Source organism: Oenanthe melanoleuca, chromosome Z, assembly GCF_029582105.1.
Source record: "Oenanthe melanoleuca isolate GR-GAL-2019-014 chromosome Z, OMel1.0, whole genome shotgun sequence".
Classification (NCBI taxonomy): Eukaryota; Metazoa; Chordata; class Aves; order Passeriformes; family Muscicapidae; genus Oenanthe; species Oenanthe melanoleuca.
Genome location: NC_079362.1, coordinates 45,283,777 through 45,304,181, shown reverse-complemented (window position 1 = coordinate 45,304,181; position 20,405 = coordinate 45,283,777). Strand labels below are relative to the sequence as shown.

The following is a 20,405-nucleotide window of genomic DNA, read 5'->3' as shown; positions in this document are numbered from 1 at the left end:
TTATTTGCTTTCTAAGAACTGATATTCTTTTGGCTTCAACTAAATATTATGGAGGGCTTTTTTTTTGTTGTGTTTTGGTTGGGGTTTTTTTTGTTTGGTTGTTTTTTTGGTTTTTTTTTTTTTTTGTTTGTTTTGTTTTGTTTTTTGTTTTTTTTGGGGTTTTTTTGGGGTTTTTTTTGTGTGTTTTCTCATGCTTTTTGTTCTACCTTTCAGTAAAGACAGCCTTCTTTCCTATTATCAGAGGGGAAGGAGGAACCTTTTGAAGTAAATTGGTCTTTTATTGTGGGCCTTACATTAAACTGGTACTTCCTTGAAAACAGAATTTTTAGTTACCCTCAAGAGTAGGTGAAATGGGTTCACTTTTTGCACTCAAGCTTTGTAGAGATGATGGACAAAATGAGAGCTTTGTCTAATGTGCTTGGGTATTACATGTAACTCTTTTATTGCTAAAATAGTTCATGTTAAAGCACATAAATTTGTTTCTGATTATTAACAGAAAAACATAGAATCCTTGCAGAAGCAAATATTTGAATTTACACAAAGACTTCATACAGCAGAAGTGGAACGTCGCTCACTGCGCCTACAACTTACAGAATTCAAATCAAATTTCAGTGAGGTGAAAAAAGAAGCAGACAAAGCACAGGGCCTGCAAGAGCAATTAAATATGCTTAAGCAAGTAAGTTTATTAGATTTAGAGGTGACCACTTATAAGATGTGTTTTTCTGAATTCTTTTGAAATAGAAGTATAAAATCATTCTAATATTAAAATAATTTTCCAGAAGATTTGCATTGAAACTGTCACTAAACAAGAAGTCAGATGTGTTTAGAAAGGCTTCCCTTCCACAAGAGTTTCTTTTTGATTTGTAGAATTAGGTGTTCTTGTAAATTACATATTTGGTCTTCAGCAATCAGGTTTTATTCTGTATGTTGAAAATGCTGGTGTGATTATATACTCAAAAAGCATTTATGGATTTCACTTCAGCAAAGACAGGTGTCATGAGGGTATCAAATAAGTATGTTCATGAGAACTTTAAGAAGTATAAACTCTGTGTGGATATTGCTGAATATTATGATAGACATCTTACTGTACCTTTGATACTGGGTTATGCCCTGAGCTAGTCAATGCAGGTTTTAGTGTGGCTGTTCCCCTGAAGGACTAAGTTTATGGAAGGAGAAAAAAAGGTCCTCTTCTACATTCTGCTAACAAATATGCACCAAATTCCTCTGACCCCTAGCTGTCACTGATCGATTTACTTAAACACTGTGTATTGGATAACCTATAAGTAGCATTGTCCAACAGGAACAAGAGGACACAACAAAAAGGTTGTTTAAGTGCTTTAAACCACAGTATTGTGACTAATGGACATGGTGTTTGAGGAGTTGATGCCATTTGGTGGCATTGTATGTACAGAACTGTGCCTTCAGGCGTTGGAGGGGAAGAAACTTGTCTTGCTTTGGCATGCTGGAGGTTCACCTTTTCTACTATTCATATTTCTTATAGATTGCATTTCAGATTTGAACTATGTTTGAACTATTTGAGATAGTGAATGCTTAAGAATTTTTAAACATGCTCAGCAGGTACACAGTACAGCTAGAACAGCTGTGGCCCAGAAAAGGCAGTCTTTTCTGTAGCTGATACCAACACTGATGCTGAAGCCTGGTTAGTAGACTTGTCAGTGTGTTCCAATTAAGACAATTCCAAGCAGAGACTATTTAACAGATGGTGTCAAATCCATTCTTTTTCCTGTTCCTAGCTGGTAAAATATTGGGTTTTTTTTTTTTTTTTTTTTTTACTCAGACAAAATTATATCTGTTCATCTTTAGTTTTGGTCTAGATTTTATTGCTTACCGTTCTGGGAAAATTGGAAGAAATTATCACAGTTTATATTGCCATTCAATGATTTTCCTTGAAGAACTATTCTGTCTTTCTGGGGCACTTTTAGAAAGGGAGAAGAAGTTAAGGAAGATGTTTACAATGGTTAACAAGATATGCACTAAAATGTGGGACATTGATCTCCATATTTCCTTCTAAATATTGGTTCTTTGCAATCTAGGGTATTAATTTGAATAGAATAGCAAATGCATACTGTTTACAGTAGCCTGAGTGCTCTTTTGAAAAAATACAGGGAGTAAAGTTGTCTGGCCATTTTATTGCCTGGTGGTCTGTCTTTGAGTTAAAAAACTAAATAAATAATAACCTTTATCATGCTTTTGTTTTAGAATTTAATATGTTCACATGTGGAACTTGGAAAGTCAAGTGTGTAAACAGGTAAGTATAGTTACATAATCAAACACAATTTATTTCTCTTATCAGAAATTATTCACCCATGAGAGGTTTGAAAGTATATGTGAAGAATTAAATAATGCATTACATCGGGAGCATCAGGCACAATTGCTTTTGAATGAACAAGCACAACAGCTACAGGAGTTAAATAATAAACTAGAATTGCAATCCAGTGAAGAAGCAGATAAAACTCAAGTCTTAAGTGAATCTGTAAAGGTAAGACAATTATTTCTCTTAATTAGGCACCTGAAAATTATTTTTTGGTGAATAAGCCAAATGTCATAGTTCTTGTGCAAATAAAATGTAAATGTACACATACTACATAGCCCATTGAAATTTTAGGGTTCTCAAAAATACTTTCAAGATTCTTCAATAACATCACTCTTCTGCTCTTTGAACTGGGTGATGTACACTAATATATGTGAAGTGTCTGAAATTTATAGGGGATAGAAGTGACAGCAGATCTAGCTATCACAAGGTATTTGCAATTTATAGAAAAAATAAATTAAAAAATACAGGGATACTTTGATTTTTGATAGAGGTCACAATAATATTTTAAAACCTGGTTTGCCTGTTTCCTGAATATAATCAGGAATGGAGAATATATTTCTCAGTTTGAAATACACAAGGTGACAAAAGAGAGAAATCCTTTTTCATCGGAATTTAGACTTTTCTGTAGATATTACGGGTAGTGAGGGAAAAGATGATGTTATCAGAATCTCTGAAAACAAACAAAGGAACAGAGAGAATATTAGAGGTTTGAAACCAAGTGGCTATCTAACATGGGAAGAGAGGAAACTTTGTGAAGCAAGCTACTAATGGGTGGTGACCTGATATCTGCAGCTTTTATTTATTTTCTATTTAAAGTAATCTTCGCTGCTTGTGTCTGCTCTTCAATCCTGCTACTGTCTTTCCATCTCTCAGTATTCTTCTGTGAATTGACAACTGAGCAAAAGAGACTGCTTCACCAGTATTTTGAGAAATAGAAGCACTTGTAATTCTGAGAGAAGAAGTGTCAAGCGGAGGAGAACCAAAATGATTCGAGCTACAAAACGAGTAGAAATGTCAGAAATATTGAAAATATAACAATGAAAGTATATGTCAAGGAGGATGAATTGCAGCAGAGTAGAGATTTGAAGTGATATATAGTGGATGATGCTGAAGGATGTTGTTAAATTTATTAAGGGGGGGTTTAACTACTGGTATTATTTAGGAAAAGATACCTTACCTCACTAAGGGTAAAAGACAGTGATGTTTCCAATTTACTTGGGTTTTTTTTGTGGGGATTTTTTCTCCCTCACAGTTCCCTAGTTTAAATAGTTTGTTTAAATGGAAGAATAAACTTGATAGTGTTTTCAGTCAGGTTGCTTGTTACTATACTATTTTCTTTCTGATATAACTGCAGTGTATGTATAAACTGTTAGTCTTTGTGTGATTTCTTTGAGAAATGCTTGATTAAAGATTTTTAAATGTCTATTAGGAATATAAACAAGGGAAGGACTAGAAGACAAAACGTATTCAGAATCTTCATTTCTGTCTACTTTTTATACATTAATATATGCTTTTTCACCATGTTTACTTTGTCTAAAAGACACCTTTCATGAAGGTGTCATGAGAAAATGAAGAAAAAGGTCAATTTTAGGCAATTAAAATATAGGTGGAACTTTTAAACAGATATATTATATGGATTATTTAATACTGAATTTCATTTCACAGGTTCTGGTTTTTTTTAATTGAAGGCTACATACCACTTTTTTGAGACAGTCATGGTCCTAAAATGCATCCTAATTCTGCAGTCTTTAACAGTTGTTTGCTACTGGAACGACTTCATTTAGTGTAAAATGCTTGGTTATTGCTGAAAGCTTTAAAGACAATGTAATAATATAGGTGATAGAATAGAGGCAAAGAACATTGACAAAATAAACCTTAGGGCTGAAGATCAGTACTTACAGGTATGCTGATTTGGTGTATTACTTCGTAATTCTTAGTCCTTCCTACTGAGGAGTTTTAAAACTAATTTAATTTTTAGGCCTGTTGCTGTGTACTGTCCCTCAACTTAGAAGATTAATTGATATCTTTTAATTTCTTCATGATATTTTCTACAAAAGGTAGGACAAAACTGGATTTTGGTTGTGACAACATATATCTGTGACTGTATCAAAAAAGGAGACAAGGACAATTGTGGCAACATGTCAACACATGGTCATGATTTAGTGTTCCTTGATGGTTTTTTTAGTCATGCAGATGCAATTTTATAATGTATGCATCCTAAATCATCATTTCACCGTCACCTTTTATCACTGTTTTTATGGTTCCAAACCTGTGTTGAATAAGTACTTTTGAAACTCAAGTGGCAATCTAATATAATACCTTGATACCAAGGAGTACAAGTGCTCCATGAATTTTAAGCCCTTGTATTGGTTTTTAAAATTCAAGAAAAAGTCTCTTTTGTCTCCCACAGTTAACCACAATTCAGCCTTGTTCGTGCCTTTATTCACAACAGGAAGAAATGCCTTTTCCCTGGCATTATATCTTAATTGATAGACCCTTTTCTTTAGCTTGATTGGTTTTTGTGACTTAAAATGTTTGGGGTTTTTGTGGGGCTTTTTGTAGCTCTCATTTTGCAGTACAGTGAAACAATCTCATCTTTGTAATAATCAACCTTGCCCTTGTAAAACAGTGTTTATTATAATTGTATAGGTTTTTAAGCTCTTAATTAATACAGAAAAAATAGTTTTTACTGTTGCACTGTAAAAAATAAAATAGAAAAAATATGCCTCCATCTTCATCTTAAGATACAAAATAATATTACTTGTATAGACATAAGAGTATATAAAATTTGGTGAATGTGGTGGCATAAAAGTAAGGTCAGGTAGAGTAGTGTGACCTGGAGTGAAAAAAAATAGATGTGCTTTGAATTCTTTATTCATCAGTTTTAAACAGGTAATAAGAAGAAAATTAAAATATTAGATACTTTTGCTTCTGATAGCTTATTTTTAAACTTATTCTCAGTTCAAGAGCAATCAGTAAAGAGATATTTTGGTATTCACGTACTTTCATAAAGTAGGCTTATTAAAGGAGTAATGCTTAATTTCTTAGCTTTATCAGTTCAGATTTTAATCCTGTATATTTTTATCTTCTTAGTGGCATATACCATAGAGACATCCAAAGTAGCCAATTATGTTCAAGGTCAGCTGGAACTAAGCAACTCTTTAACACCACTTCTTTTTAATAGATGAGGTGAATCATTTGCTCTGATTCCTTATTCTTTGAAGAGAAACTTTTACACAAATGCTAAACAGGTATCAATAACAGACATATTTTTAATTCCTGATACCAGCTGGTCTTAATCTTAAGCAAATTATTTTTGTTTCCTATTGATATGCACAGTCTATATATTTACTTCCTTTTAGGTATGTTAGTGCCTGTATATCTTTAAGCTTCTATTTATGGAATAAGTTCAATAAATTGTTAGTTAATAGCTCCAGTGCAATAGATGTTAAATCATATAACTTGAGACTGATATGCCTCAACATAGACTTCAATACTTGTTCTAGAAGAAGCTACCATAAATTTTGGATTTGTTTAATCTGCTGAGTTTAATGAAGCTGCCATTAATTTATGACAGAATAAGTGAGGCAAAAAAATCGTCCAAATGCTTTGATAACACTCAAAAAAGACATTTTCTGTGGGGAAGATTTGAAATGTTTATTTTCAATACGTATGTCATTCAAATCATACATATATATTCTCTGTCCATAGTATCCTTCACAAAACAAGCATATCTGATTTCATTAGTTTCAGATGAAGTTCGGGATTTCTCTGTTTGTTAGAAGTGGATGTTTTCCCTCAGCAGGCTCTCAGTTCTTGGATAAATTTGAGGTGAAAGTGATACACAATTTTCTGCTTTTCGTTTCTTTTCCTCTTCATATATTTATAGCCACATACTTTCTCTGAAAGACCATTTCAAATATTTACACAATTTCTTTTACAAATACCACTGCACATACTTTGTGAGTGAGTTTTACAGTTATTTCTGAGAATGCTGCAGTATTCTAACTTGGATAAAGGTTAAAAGACTTCACTTTCATGAGGAATACCAAGTGATTTTCATGCTTTTCAGAAAGATTGCAGTAACAGTTAGAACACTTACTGTTCCAAGAAATAGGATTTGTTCTAGAAATAGGATTTGAGGTCTTTTCCTCTGACATCTTAAGTTGAAAAGATTGCTAGAATTTGGATGCACTGAGGGATACTGTTGATTCTAAAAACTTGTCTCTTTGTCAAGAAACTGCCTTTCTGTTCATTGCCTGATTAAATGTAAGGCCATTTCTTAAAGAAAGCAGTATAGCTGATAACTGCTAGCATCTAACTTAACAGAGAATTTGTATTAATGAAGTTTAGCATGGTAGAGAGAAGCAAGCTCTCTTCCGAATAAGTTAGAAACTAAAATTCGTTAATTAAATGTGGAGGGTTGTTGGGTTGTTTTTTGGTTTTTTTTAGCTTCCATTTTGTCTATGTTCTGAACACCTAAATAATTTCTAAAGTAGGTAAGAATGGATTAGTATTGTCATCTGCTCTTTTCTTAGTCAAAAGAGGTAATGTGTTTTCTTAGTTCAATATGTTCCATGTTAAAGAGATTTGTCAGGTATTTCAATTTGTGTTAACAATATTTGTAAAATAAGTAGAACTGTTCATTCTGCCCTGTTGCATAACTTCCAGTACTGCTAACTTCTTAGTCTTCAAAGATTTAGGTGAGCTAGAAACTTGTCATAGAGCTGGTTCTTTGTACTTTTTTCTTTGTAGGTTGCAATGCATTGTATGTGGAATTCAGATTTATGGGAAGGGATAGTCTTCCTTCTAGGACCTGCTGTCTCTGCATAATGGGAATTCGCATAGATAGCATGCAGTTGTGGGCTAGATCCAAGAGCTCTTTTTCACAAAAGAAGAGAGAATACAACCTAGATAAACTTCTGCATTCTATTATTATTAGTGAATCTGTGTTTGAGATCTCTGAACTTAAACTTCACTTTAAATTTCATGGTTCTGTGGTTTTTCCAAAGAGTTAGATTCACTGAATCATAGGAAATCCTGAGTTGGAAAAGACGCACAATGATCATCAAGTCCAGCTCCTGGCCCTGCACAGGAATCGTAAGAGTCACACCATGTGCCTGAGAGCATTGTCCAAATGCTTCTTGAACTCAGTCAGACTGTTTTTATGTTGTGTTCCACAGCTACCTGGGGAGCAGTGCCCAACAACACTCTGAGTGAACAACTTGTTCCTATACAGGTTTTTAAATCTGTGTATTCCTTTGTTCTGTGCATAGAACATTCAACAGAACTAGCATTAGTCTGTTGGACTGGAAGGACTGAAGTCAGTACATGGCTTTTAGATGTGTTTTTATGTGGTAGTCATCAATGAAACAGCCAAGCAACTATCAACCAAGCTCCTGAAGGTCTGCCTTAATTTTTCAAGCTTTCTGGAAAATATATAAGTAATGACCAGAGTGGGAGGAAGAATAAAATTAAAATCTGTGATTATGAACTCACTATGTGTTTACCTTAACATGAAGGTCAATGCAACAATGCAAAATACTATAAGTCACACAACCCTAATTTAATTGGAAGCTGTTATTTTGAAAGGATATCATCATTACTGTTGTGTTTCTGTTTCATTTCTCTGCATTTCCTCTTTTGTCCAGTTTTTTGAATGTCAGTAATGGTTAGTTTTTGAGCAATTTCAAGGTTTTGCATTGGAATTTGAACATGTATTTACACCAGGTGAACTTTTTTCCCCTTAAATTATGCCACTGTACAATATTTTATTGGTTGGTATTAAGAATATAATTCACATATATTACTTACTACCTTTATATAGCAAGAAAATTAAAAAATTGTATCCAGATAGCTGCTGCTTTACTTTGGAAGAAGAATTAAAGTAATTGGCAATTTAATACATTTATGTTCAGTCTAATCAGATGTAAACATTATTTTTTTAATAAATAAGAAAAAACGTCCCTAAGTAAGAAAAATTCCTATTTTATTTTTAACTTGCCAAAAAGTTTAAGATAACTCTGAGAAAATGCTCTCACTATTAAATTCATATGCTCTCACCAAATCAATTTATATATAGACACTGAGATTGAACAGTGTAATAAGTCATGATTATGTAACAACACTTAAGTTAATCTTTGAAAGCTAATTACGACTAGGAGTTGAGTTCAGGTAAGAAGAGGTTTACCCTTCTCCAGAAAATTATGGAATAAATTTGTTCATGCTTGTCTGATTCAGTAGTCTCAATTTTGACTGTCCCTTTATAGTCATGCACTTAGGTGCCCTTCTGGTAGTTTGTGGAAGAAGGTGAGTAGCCAAGACACATAGATTGGTGCCTAGGAATAATGAAATTGTGGAAACAAGAGTCCACAAATTTGGACTGCAGGTTACTTCTGGACAGATGGCTGAGACCTTGGGATTTTTGGTCCAATATATGACTGACTGGTGCACAGTGAAATCCAGAGTGCTTTAATGTTAATAGTGTAGTAACAGTGTCTATTTCAGAGAATGCTTTTGATTCTGAGTCTGTTTTCTGCACTGTAGGATTGAAGAAAAAGATAAATCTGACACTCTGTTAAAGTTTAGATAAGGAGAAGAGATAACTTAAACAAAGTAAAAATGAAGCAGCACATTTTTAGTCTTTTAAAAGTAGCTTCCAATATTTTCTGGGTATTCCATTTGTAGGAACTATTCACCTCCCCCTTGGGGAAAGGAGAGAATAAATGGAACAATATTGGGATCTAAAAGCTTAATGGTTTTATTTCTGCATTGTAATTATACTAATAAATACCTCTGTCCATGACCTTGGAATTTATAGTGCAGTGAGAAAGATTTATTGACAAGTAATTTGGAAGAAAAATGGGATTATTGTGTAATTACAGCATGTGGTTATTAAGCATATGTACTTACATATAATTTATCCCTGTTATTTCAAGACCTTCAGCTATCTTTCAGTTTTCACTGAAGAAATACTGAAAGGCTTCTTGGTAAATCCAGTGCCTGGGAGATCTTTGTTATATTATTGGATCAACTACAAAGTAACTGTGTTACCTTGAGATGTGCAGAGGGGATCAATAGATCTTTAAAACAGCATGTGATTTTTTAAAGAAGGTATTCTATACCCTATTTTTCATGGTAGTATAGATATCAGTGTGTAAAACTTTTTACTATACAATTTCTATATCTTCATGATATAGGAGTCATTTCTACCTAGATTTGCTTTTTGCTGTAAGGGCCTTATCATTTTTCACATTTGCCATGTTCTACCTTTCTCTTTGTGTGCAAATAATTCTTCAAATGTCATTATATTTTCATGTCAAACCATAAGTAAAGTCTTTCAAATAGCTATTGAAATATAATTAAACTGTTGGAATATAATTAAGTATGTATCTAACTGGCGTAAGACTAAAACAAGGGATGCATTCCTTTGCACCTGTATTCCCTTGGCTGCATGCTATGACAGCAGCCAGGCCTATCCTTTATATAATTTGATCTTTTAATTTAATTTGATACTCCATTAGGTATTCAATGATTTTTCAAGGGGAAAGTTTTTCAAAATTTATTCCAATTTCAGCTTCCAAAATCTGTACTTATCCTGTCCTCTTTTAGAGCATGGAAACTCTTCACAATTATAGCAGGGCAACAAACTCAAAACAGAAATTATATTTATGCTGCCTAATTTTTTGAGTTGTCTTTTAAAATGTGTATTTATTAAAAATCCAGTGAGGTTCTTGTTGCTACAGATTTCTGTTTCTCAGTTAAGAAGATTTTAAAATGTTTCCAATTCTTTCTGGTTAAAGTAAAACCACCTTAAGTGTTGTTGTATTTTGGGGGTTTTATTTGTTAGTATTTTGTTTTGTTTGTCTGTTGCGGGAGACAACTTTTGGACAGCAAATTAATATGATTGTGCTAATTTATTGTTTACTTTTTAGCTTTAATTATACATTTTAAGACTACTATTTATGCTATTATGCATTTCTTGATCAGTGCTTTTATGCTATTTACACGCTTTGCCAGGAGCATTTTAGGTACGATGAGTGGTCGCTGTCCAGAATTGGGCTGCCCACCTTTTTCTTGGCTTTTCTAATTTCGGTATTTCGTGGTTTAGTTCTTTCTTTTTTGTTTTAGTATGATTTATGTTTTAGTGGCTTTGAAGGGTCTTAACAAGTTGCAGAAAAACACTTAAAAATGGCTCATCTTGTGTACTTCTTATAAACATTGTTCTAAACTAAGAAATATACAGAAAAACATCTAAGCTTGTAAAGAAACAGCAAAATATGCAGAAAAACAATTCAGCAGACTTGTTCAGTATTACTAGAGTCTGTGGACTTTTCAATAAGAAATTGAGTGGTTTTAGAATTAGGAAATTAAGATTCTCAATTATAAGTAGCAGTCCAAATATTTCATTTGTAAATACTACTTCATTTTTATATAGCAAAATATTTCTCAGGTGTGAGAATTAAGAAATAAGTGTTCTTAGAAAAAATTAATCATAATTTGCTAAAATAATTGGCTGTATGGTATCACTTAGAGATAGGCATATTTGTTGTCATCATTTCTATAGGTGAGTGAAGTAGGGAGCTTTCCAAGTTTTGTACCATCATGGTGCCATTTTGTCTTAATAGTTAAAAAATGTACAAAAAGAGAAAAATAGATGTAATAATTCAGTTTTACAGTTGCAGTGATTTATCGCTGTCACTGTTTAACTTCCTTGTTTTAGAAGTGTATTTGCCATGTTCAGAGAAACTTACTCCTTTGTGTTCTCATTTGGCACTTGGTATGACTCAAAGCATATCCAGAAGGAAGTGAGACATTTAATCAATATGTCTTTATAGCACTTTGATCTCCTTACTGAATATTGGGATGTAATATATCTTTGATGCTTTTTCAATAGAATGATTTAAAAGTTGTCTTTTATGTAAGTTAAATTTTGTTTTATTGTGTCTAGGTTTTTTCTGCTAAGCTGACTAGTCTCCAGTTTTTAATGAATGGAAGGATGGGGGTGACCTGTATTGAAGAACAGACCTTTTAATATAAAATTACATATTTATCAATTCTTTCTTGTTTTACTGAGGTTTAAAAAGTAAAAGGGATAATCAAGTATACGTGTTTTCTTCCTGCAGGTACATGATGCAGGATCTGGCTCGCCTGATATTTAAATAAAACATTCATGCACTAAATAGCATTTGGGCCTCTGTAGAAACACACATACTTTGCATATATGGTTTGGTCAGAACTCTTCTGAAGGGTAATGCAGTATTTGAATGCAAACTATATAAAGTGATAAATCTTGCAAAGCCCACATTAATGTTAGTGCCATGCTAAAAAAAGAGATTTGTCTAAGTAATTAATTAAAGAAAATAAAAACCTCTTTATGGAGCAAGATCAAGCCTTTGTGTGGCAAGGCATTGCCCCTAATTCCTCAGTGTGATAGTTCACATTAATGCACTTGTGTCTGGTGGAATTGTACAGCAGCCTCTTCTAAGAAAGGGCTGCAGAATGAACTGCAAAAGTAAAAAATACTTAGCTGGGACCACCAGTATATTGATGTTATGGACAGTTTATTTTTGTACTCAGAACTGAACCTTAAGTTCTATTTAGAAATTTCCTTGAAACTGTTCTGAAGACTCCTAGAATTCCCATTTTTTGAACCAGTGTCTGAAGAGAAGACAGAGACAGGATACCATAATATTTGTTTCTCAGATTTAATTCTGAAGCAGAATGCTGTGTCATTTAACCTGATTCAGATAACTTTTTCAAGTCATGTGTCAAGATGCCCCCTAACTTCAGATTGTATTCCTTTTTAAATAAACAGTGGTGATTAAATTGTAGTTATTTACTTTGTAAATAAATTGTTGTTATTGTTAATATTTTTTTGCTATTATTTCTTCTTCCTGATTTGTTTTTACTCACTGTCACCATTCAGAAATATTCTACACAAAATACAAACCTAAGGAAGAATATTTCTTGAGAACTTAAAGTAGTCTCTTTCAGGGCTTAGAAATGGCACTGGTAATGCAAGATCATTGAGACCACTAGGACATGATCAGAGACAGATTGTTTGAGGCTGTGGCAAATGAAATGCAAGAAGTTGGTGCAATATGTTGTGTCCTCATAGACACACAACTAAATCTTTTTGTGTATGTACATGTGGTAGATTATCACTTTTAAAGTGAAGATGAAATCTTAGTGTTGGTTGTGGTTTCGTTTTGCATAGTGTGTGCTAATGTGCCCGAGTAGATAATTGTTGTTAGGATACTGCTGAGAGCCAAGAAAGCAGCCTTTTCTCAGGCTGCTCAAGCATAAGGAATTATAACAATGATTAAACACCTGCTGGAGACATGAGAGACGTGATGTTTTCATAAAAGCATGTTTTCAAAGAGGTGTTGCCTTCTTGGACCAATGAGCTTTTTCTATTCTGTATTGCATGAACTACTCTATATAAGTATAGTGTTTCTTTAAATAAAAGCTCTCTTTTTGCTACTCCATTACTCGAAGGACTTTGTTGCATTATTCTTTCTGCTGCTGGTGTAGCCAAAATGCAACAGATAATGTGTAGCAAAATTAACAGTATTGCAGAGAGCAGTGCTACAGAGCAGCATCAGAATTTGCTTGTAATATTAATGCCTCATTTACAGATACATGTTACAGATACAGTTATGAAAAGTCATCTTTTGCAATGTAATCCAGGTGTAAACCATCTTTTTGAAACCTTGGAGCTGTACCAACTATAAGGCTGAGGGTAAGTCTACTAGGGTAAAAAGTGTAACAGTGAGAAACCCCAAGATTATTCCTTTTTTGTGGCACTTAAGTATCTAATTCAAATGCATGACACTGCCAAAGTACAGAAAATCTGCTACATATGCAGGTCTGGGTCTTTTCTAGTCTGTGACTGCAAAGGGCTGAATGTTGTGCTGGGAGAGAAATTTATGTTTCTAAGGAGAAAAAATAAACATCAGTCACACGGGTAGTGTGTCAGAAATTGAGTAAGGAGTGAATGATCTTGTACTCATGTCACCATTCATGTGATTCCAAAAATTTATTCTTACTTAACTTCAAGGATTATTCTTAAAACTCATAGTGATAAAGCCTGAGTTTTTATAAAATTGTATTTTTTCTATTAAGTGGTGTAATGCAGCTTTCCAGTAATACTAATGTAATTCACTTAGCTTAGAAGATGATTAAAATTTTGAAATTATAATGTGCATAAATTTTATCATGTACTTAATCATCTTCCAAAACACAGTTTAAAAGTAGGTCTCAATTATTCTCTGTTTGGATTAGTGTATGTCTGAAATGTCCAGTGCATCTTCTTATTCAAAACAATCTCCCTCAATAGTCAATGAAGATCTAGTCTATGTGTGAGCAGTTTGTATTTTTTAATTACTTAATTTTAAAAGTTTTTACTTTGAAGCTGAATGAGCATATGATGTGTCTTCTGGAAGAAATTTTATTGTGTGAAATTATTCAGAAAAAGCTACTTTATTTAAATTGCTAAACTCTTTTCATTCACAATAACTTTAAAACATATCTAACTCAATGACTTCACAAAGCATTTTCAGTCATACTTTCTTAAACATCTTGAGCTAATGCAGTTGTAAAATAGATTTCTTTCTTGTTGATCAGAATAGATTTTCTATTGACAAATGTTTGCAGTATAGCAAAGAGATATTAAAAGTAGCCATAAGTCTTTGAGGAACTGTAATCCTGCCTGAATTACTGCAGGTGAGGTGTTTGAGGTACCTAAAGTTGCTTGGATGTCAGAGGGCCATGTTTCTGTCAATAAATGAACAGTTGTCTACACATACATAGGTTATGAATGTTGTTTACTTTCATGACATGGGTGCCCTACGTTTCAAGTGACTTTTGTAAGAAAATTCTCTTACAAAATGTAAATGTGTGCATTTTTCCTACTCCGTCTATTGAACAACTCTAAAATAAAATTTCATTTAAATGTTTCTATAATACTTGGGCTCTAGATCTTGTACATTAGGTATATATCACAACTGTTTTTAGAGCTACATGTATTGTCATTTAACTCATATCGTCTTTAGCTGTTTGATTTTTGGTAGTAATCTGGATAAACGATAGTTTGTACTCCAATATTATGGGAGTTTTCCATATCAAACAATCACAAACAATTGTATCTGACATTGTGTTAGAATTGTGAAAATATGCCTGCAAATATCTCATCATTCACCAGCATTTTGTCGGGTATTTATTAAAATGATTTTGCTGGTTGGTATTTGTTTTGCTTAGTAGACCCACTCATGCTCTGTGACCTCATTACACAAGGCTCTGACAAAGACATGAAGAGCATTTTGCACCTTGTTAGATACACTGAGATCTGTAAACTATTTTTAGCTGTTTCTATGCTATGTCATATACTTCAGAGATGAGTCATAATGTATGTTCTTTCTCTCAATACCAGCATATGAAAACATCATTGTCAGGATAAAAGTCCAGTAGCAAAGAGGTTGAAAAAAATCACTGGTTTTTTTTTCTGCAATGCAGGTACAGCTCAAGTGTCCTTTTGAGCACTCATGGTTTTTTTTTCTAGCAAAATTTAAAGGGCGTAGGAAAGCATTTTTTTTTTAAGGGATGTCATGGGTGGTCAGCCTCAGTTGTGCTTTGCAAGAGCAGATCAGTCACAAGGAGTTCATTTCAAACTGTTTTAAGACACTACTGCAGACACTGTGAAACACATAATGAATCCAGATACAGTATCTTGATAGTTTCTGAGAAGTGTAAATCCATCTTACTTCTTGACATGGGTCTCAATGTACTTCTTAGATGTGTTTGATTTTTTTTTTAAAGTATTGACGAGAGGTCTCAGTTATGATTTTTTTTTGTCACAGCATTTTCCCCTATGATTTTAAATCCACTCTTTTGATAGAAGAAGCATACTTTTTATTTCTTTTTAATAAATAAAGATTCTTTTCAAAAAATATCCTGTGGAATTTTAGGTGTATAGTTTGAGCTGATGTATTTGGTTTGCATTGGAACACACTAAAATTATGGTAAACATTAAATATTACTGTAGGTTGTTGTTCCTGTTGGATTTAAACCATTTGAAACTGCAGACTTTTCAAGATTACTTGTAGATTTTTGAGGGCCAGTCGGAGGTCATTATGTTTGCCAACAAGGATAATGGGAAATGTGTTTAAACTGGTGAAGAAATGGATGCCGGCTAAATTTTTATTTTTAATTGTGAAATTTATTAGTTGTGGGTGTAGGGCAGCTTTTAGAATCTATTATTAAAAAGTAATATTTTGCATCTAAATAGAGAATATGTATATAAAACTTCATCTGAAAGAGAAAATCTTCACTTTCACAAATTAGTTCATTATATGCATACTGAAGTGTGTTTGCATATTTTGTACTGCTGTGTCGTGTCTGTGTTATTTAAATCTAATTTACTAAGCAGTTTGATCTAGCTTTAGTTGATCTTGGAAAATACAGTCTCAGTATAAATGTGTCACACATGCTTTGCATGAATTTAAACTGTATGACTGTCATTGTTCATCTAGAGTGATTGTCCATCTGTTGTCTTTTGAATAGAATCCTTTTTATGTGTAAAGAATATTAAACTTTGACTTCTTTTTGTAATGGGTTTTGAATAAAAAAATTCCTCACTGCAAAACCTAAACTTGTTAAAGGAAGCTTGTGGAAGGACAAACCAACAGCCAGCCAATGAGATTTTTCTTCAGTGCTATCAGTTGCTTGCTGTTCTCTCCAACAAATGTTTTTTATGCTTAATTTGGGAGGGGAGAAAGGTCTAAATCTAAATGTCTCTAAAGGAAACTCCTAAAAATTCTGATGAGATTATGAGATTTTGGCAGACTGGAGGGGAAGGAGTGCAGTTATGTCTGAGTTAGCACCTGAATGCCTAAAAACCTCAGAAAGACAGATAACTGGCATTTTACAGAATGCTAATAAATTGAAGTTTAGCTTCTAAGTTGGTTCAGAATCACTTGTACTTGAAAGTGAAAGCTCAGCATCTTCACAGAACTATGTGCAAACATACTAGGTTTTTAAAACCTTCATTCTTCTTATCATAGTTAGCCTCAACTTTCTAACAGTTGTAATTGTCCACAGAAAACACTTCAAGATAAATGCATTATCAGGTTTTGAAATTTTCTTATTTTTGTAAATACTAAGACCTGGGGGGCAAAATAAGGGCTATATTGTGGATTAAGTGAAATATCTCAAGGCTGTGCTTTTCTGATAACTGAACCTGAAGTGACCTTTCTCAGACACAATTACAGAGCTGTATGTTTTTCCTTTAATTTCATCAGGGGTTTAATTAGTATACAAATAAAACTTCCCTTATCTTCCTTTCTACCTAATTGGCTTGTCTTTGCTTATATATGAAGAATGTGAAAATGGGCTGTAATTAGGGTGACCGTGTTAACCTTTTTTTCTCAAATGTACTGTTGCCTAAAGGCCTCAAAGCCTAAAACCAGTGCTTTGGATTATTGCTTTGCAATCACTATGGCTCTCCCATAGGTTTTCTCATGAGCAGAAGGGCTTTGGGTGCTGCAGGTTCCCACTGCTTAACGGGATCTTCATTCTTCTCCCCACTAAATGTTTATTGATTATCTCACTGCTCCACACTCAGCCTCCAACAACTTAATATCAGGTGACAGTCAGGAGAGTTCTCCAAGTAATTAGAGTGGAGCATTGAGGGAACAATTAGGAGCAGAGTTATTAAACTTGATTTATCCTATTCTCTCCTGAACACTTTCTTGGATATCAGAACATCACACTTTCACAATCTACCCTAGCTGAGAAATTAGTGGCTAACCTGCTGCTTATCATTGTTGCCTTGCTGCCTTGAGGCACACCCTCTTGGTTTCAGTCACTCATCTGGAAATATTAGAGTCCATAAAGTTTATCAAGGGTTTTAATTAGATCAATCTGAAGAAGCAAAAAAAGAGGCTTACCAGCCATTATTTTATAATACACCACACTGTATTTGAACATTTCCAAGGCTTGACTTTAATCCACAGTAGCAAGAAGCTTCAAGTAATTGCTGAAACTGCTTTTGGAGTGCTAAAATCAGATTCCATTTTGCTTAGATATTGCAATATTACTAGAAGATAAAGTCTGAATCCTTTAGAGATTTCTGTAAATAATGGGGTTCTTTTTGAATATAATAAAGGAGCTCTTCAGTGAGATGCTTAATTTAACCATTTCTGTACTGTTTCATCACCAGCTAGTGTGGATTGCTGACCATGCCTCTTAAAACAGGCCCTGATATTGCCTCATTAATAGACATGTGCTTCTAATGAGTAACCTAGATTAGTCAGCAGCTCACAGAAGATTTTGACTAGTGGGTCTTTTCACTGTTTGTGGTCACTAATGAAAGATTTATGTGGGAGCTGACAACTGTGCAACCCCTGCAGATGGATGGCTATAATAAAAATGAAATAAATATGCATAATGTTCCTATTATCCTGTCTTTCTCTACTCTTTTAGACTGCTAGGGTCTTGGGGCCAAAATCCATTCAACAGTGTCTACATCAAAAGCTTCTTGCATCAAAATAATAGCAGAAACTACTTAAGACCAGGTTTTTCAATCAGGTGGGAAACTGGGTTGGATCAAACATGGGTTACAGAGACCTTGTTCTCTGTTCAAGTATGGTCTTTTTGCCAAAGGTGGGAATATGGGTGGAGGGGTTACTTGACTTGGTTTTCAGAATGCTTTCGTCAAAGTTGAAAGCAAACAGTAAACACAATAACTGAAAGAAGATAATACTCTTTGGTTTTGAATAAGAAGAGATGGATCATTTTATCCATGCTAATTGACATTTGGGTTCTTGGAAATAAAATTTCTGAAAATCTGATAATTCACAATGTCATCTGTGTAGACAGAGCTTTGATAGCTGCCAATGACTTTAGGGTAGAATTTTTGAAAGCAAGACTTCTGGTTTCGAGTATCTTTGTGCAGTGGATGAATGCTATCTGTGTGTTTATCTTTCCTTAGGGGAAATATATAAATTGTTTATTGAAAATAAGAACATAAGAATCAAAATAGATTTACTCAACCTGTAAAGAATAATATTAACATTTCTGGATTTAGAGTTTCTTAAATAAACTTCAATTTATTTTTCTTACAGTTGTGATTAATTTCAGCCTAGATTTTGTAAATTCCTGAATAAGAGTTCAAGTAATGATGCTGTACCATCAAAATACACCACCATTGAAGTAACTGGTTGCCTTTTCTCTTCAGGAATGTTAAAAGAAGATTTATGCCAGTCTGTAGATTACAATTCATTTTGCAGGACTGTGCTATCCTTTGCAGTAGATTGCTATTTTATAGAAATTTTCTCTATCATAATGCTTTTTGAAATTCCTCTGACCCTTAAAGAGGTCTGAAGCTTCTTCAGATTTGTTGAGTTTTCAGTGCCCTCCAAATTTTTATCAGAATTTTGTATATACTGTTCCTCATACTCATTCACAGCATCTCCATGTTCCATGGTCCGGGACAAGTATTGAGTGCAAATTATATAGAGCAGTCTTAGAATTCAAGCAGAAAACATGCTCCTAAATTTTGAAAAAAGAAGTCCAAGAGCTCAGGCTTGCAACTATGCAGCCTTCTCTTCTATATTTTAGAATCTATCAGGAAATACACTATGTGTAAAAGAATGTTTATAATCACCTATTAGAATTTCTTTCTAAAAAGGCAATTAACAGCTGTAAGTAAAATGTAACGTGTAACAAATTATGAAATCAAATTATTAATACTCCAGTCTATAAGTGTATTGATTTATCCCAGCAAAAAGGAGTAGCAACCAGACAGGTTCTGTATTAATTAGTCCTGTGTGCTATTCGTCTATTGGATTAATCTGAATTGATTAAGGCACGTTGTTTTAATTCTAAGCCAGAGACAAATGTTTTAAAAATACACATATTATTTTGCATATTGGGAAGCTAATGTTAAAATAGCAAAAGCACCATAAAACCAGTGTACTTGATGCACTTACAGTTAATATGAGATTATTTATTCTATTTCTGAAGAGTGCATAATATTTAAAGAAATGCTTCTGTTTATTCTCTTTCTTTGTTAATGCCTTTCTTTAATGTTTATTTTAAATTACATTTTGAGAATATTCTGTGTTCTTTAAAGCTGTACTCTTGATTATTTCCTTCATGTTTAGATCTGGTAAATACAGTACTTGTAGCATAGTGTATGTCCCTGCTTGATTAAAAAATTATTTTATTTTATAAATATATTTGTTCACAGTCAATATACTAAAAACTGGGGGGTTCTGAATTGGTAATGTTTTTACTAGAGAATTCATAAAACCTTAGTATGCAATGGTCCAAATCTACTACACAGTCAGTCTGTTTTCCACTTTGTTTAATAGCCTATGGCATAAACTGAAGTTAATTATTTGGGCTGACAAGTAACTCTGCTTTCTGTCTGCTTGCAGAGTCTCTCCGAGGCAACGATGGAGCTGAGAAGAAGAGATCGATTTCTGCGTCAGCAGAATAGACTTCTTACCCAGCTGGAGCAGGACAAGCGTCGACTGAGCGAGAGCATCCGTGATGCAGAGAGTGCCCTCTGCACGGCAGCGAAGTGAGCACTGGGACCTTGGGGAGATCACTTAAAACGGACAAAAGATCAATTCTTACTTTCATGCACAGGGTTTTAGCCTTGCCTAATGTAATGCTAGAAAACAAAAGTACATCTGCTTGTCTTTGAAATTCAGTGATAGGCTTCGAAAAAGAAAACTGTTACTTCAAGGTACTGTATGTTACATTTTCTATAGTTATCCCATAATAGTGCTAGAAATATTTGGTCCAAAATGCATAAGCATTTTGTGTGCCAATTACCTTACTGATTTGACAACATCTCTTTGGTAGATCCTTCACATTCTGTTTATTTAAGAAATGATAGTTTGTTCTAAAAGGGCTGAAACCCATTTTGGACCTAGGCTTATCTGTGGAATAGTACAGATATTTCTGCTGATTTCAGAGAGTTTTGGATTTAGATGTAAGCCCCATGCCTTTTTATACTATAACTTGAAAAGTGGAAGGAAATGTTCAGGGACCATTTTTT

At 33.6% G+C, this 20,405-nt stretch overlaps 2 protein-coding genes across 4 annotated transcripts in view; one reads left to right on the top strand and one right to left on the bottom strand.

Moving 5' to 3' along the window:
* Positions 1 to 20,405, bottom strand: part of BNC2 (basonuclin 2) — a 608,431-nt gene that overhangs the window by 8,390 nt on the left and 579,636 nt on the right. The gene's annotated exons all lie outside the window — the stretch shown is intronic.
* CCDC171 (coiled-coil domain containing 171) overlaps positions 1 to 20,405 on the top strand; it is a 161,478-nt gene that overhangs the window by 78,953 nt on the left and 62,120 nt on the right. For all 3 annotated transcript variants that reach the window (XM_056514607.1, XM_056514608.1, XM_056514609.1), the window contains 3 exons: positions 497 to 676; positions 2,315 to 2,500; positions 19,777 to 19,922. In XM_056514607.1, coding sequence (XP_056370582.1) covers positions 497 to 676; positions 2,315 to 2,500; positions 19,777 to 19,922 — 512 coding nt within the window. The remainder of the gene's footprint in view (positions 1 to 496; positions 677 to 2,314; positions 2,501 to 19,776; positions 19,923 to 20,405) is intronic.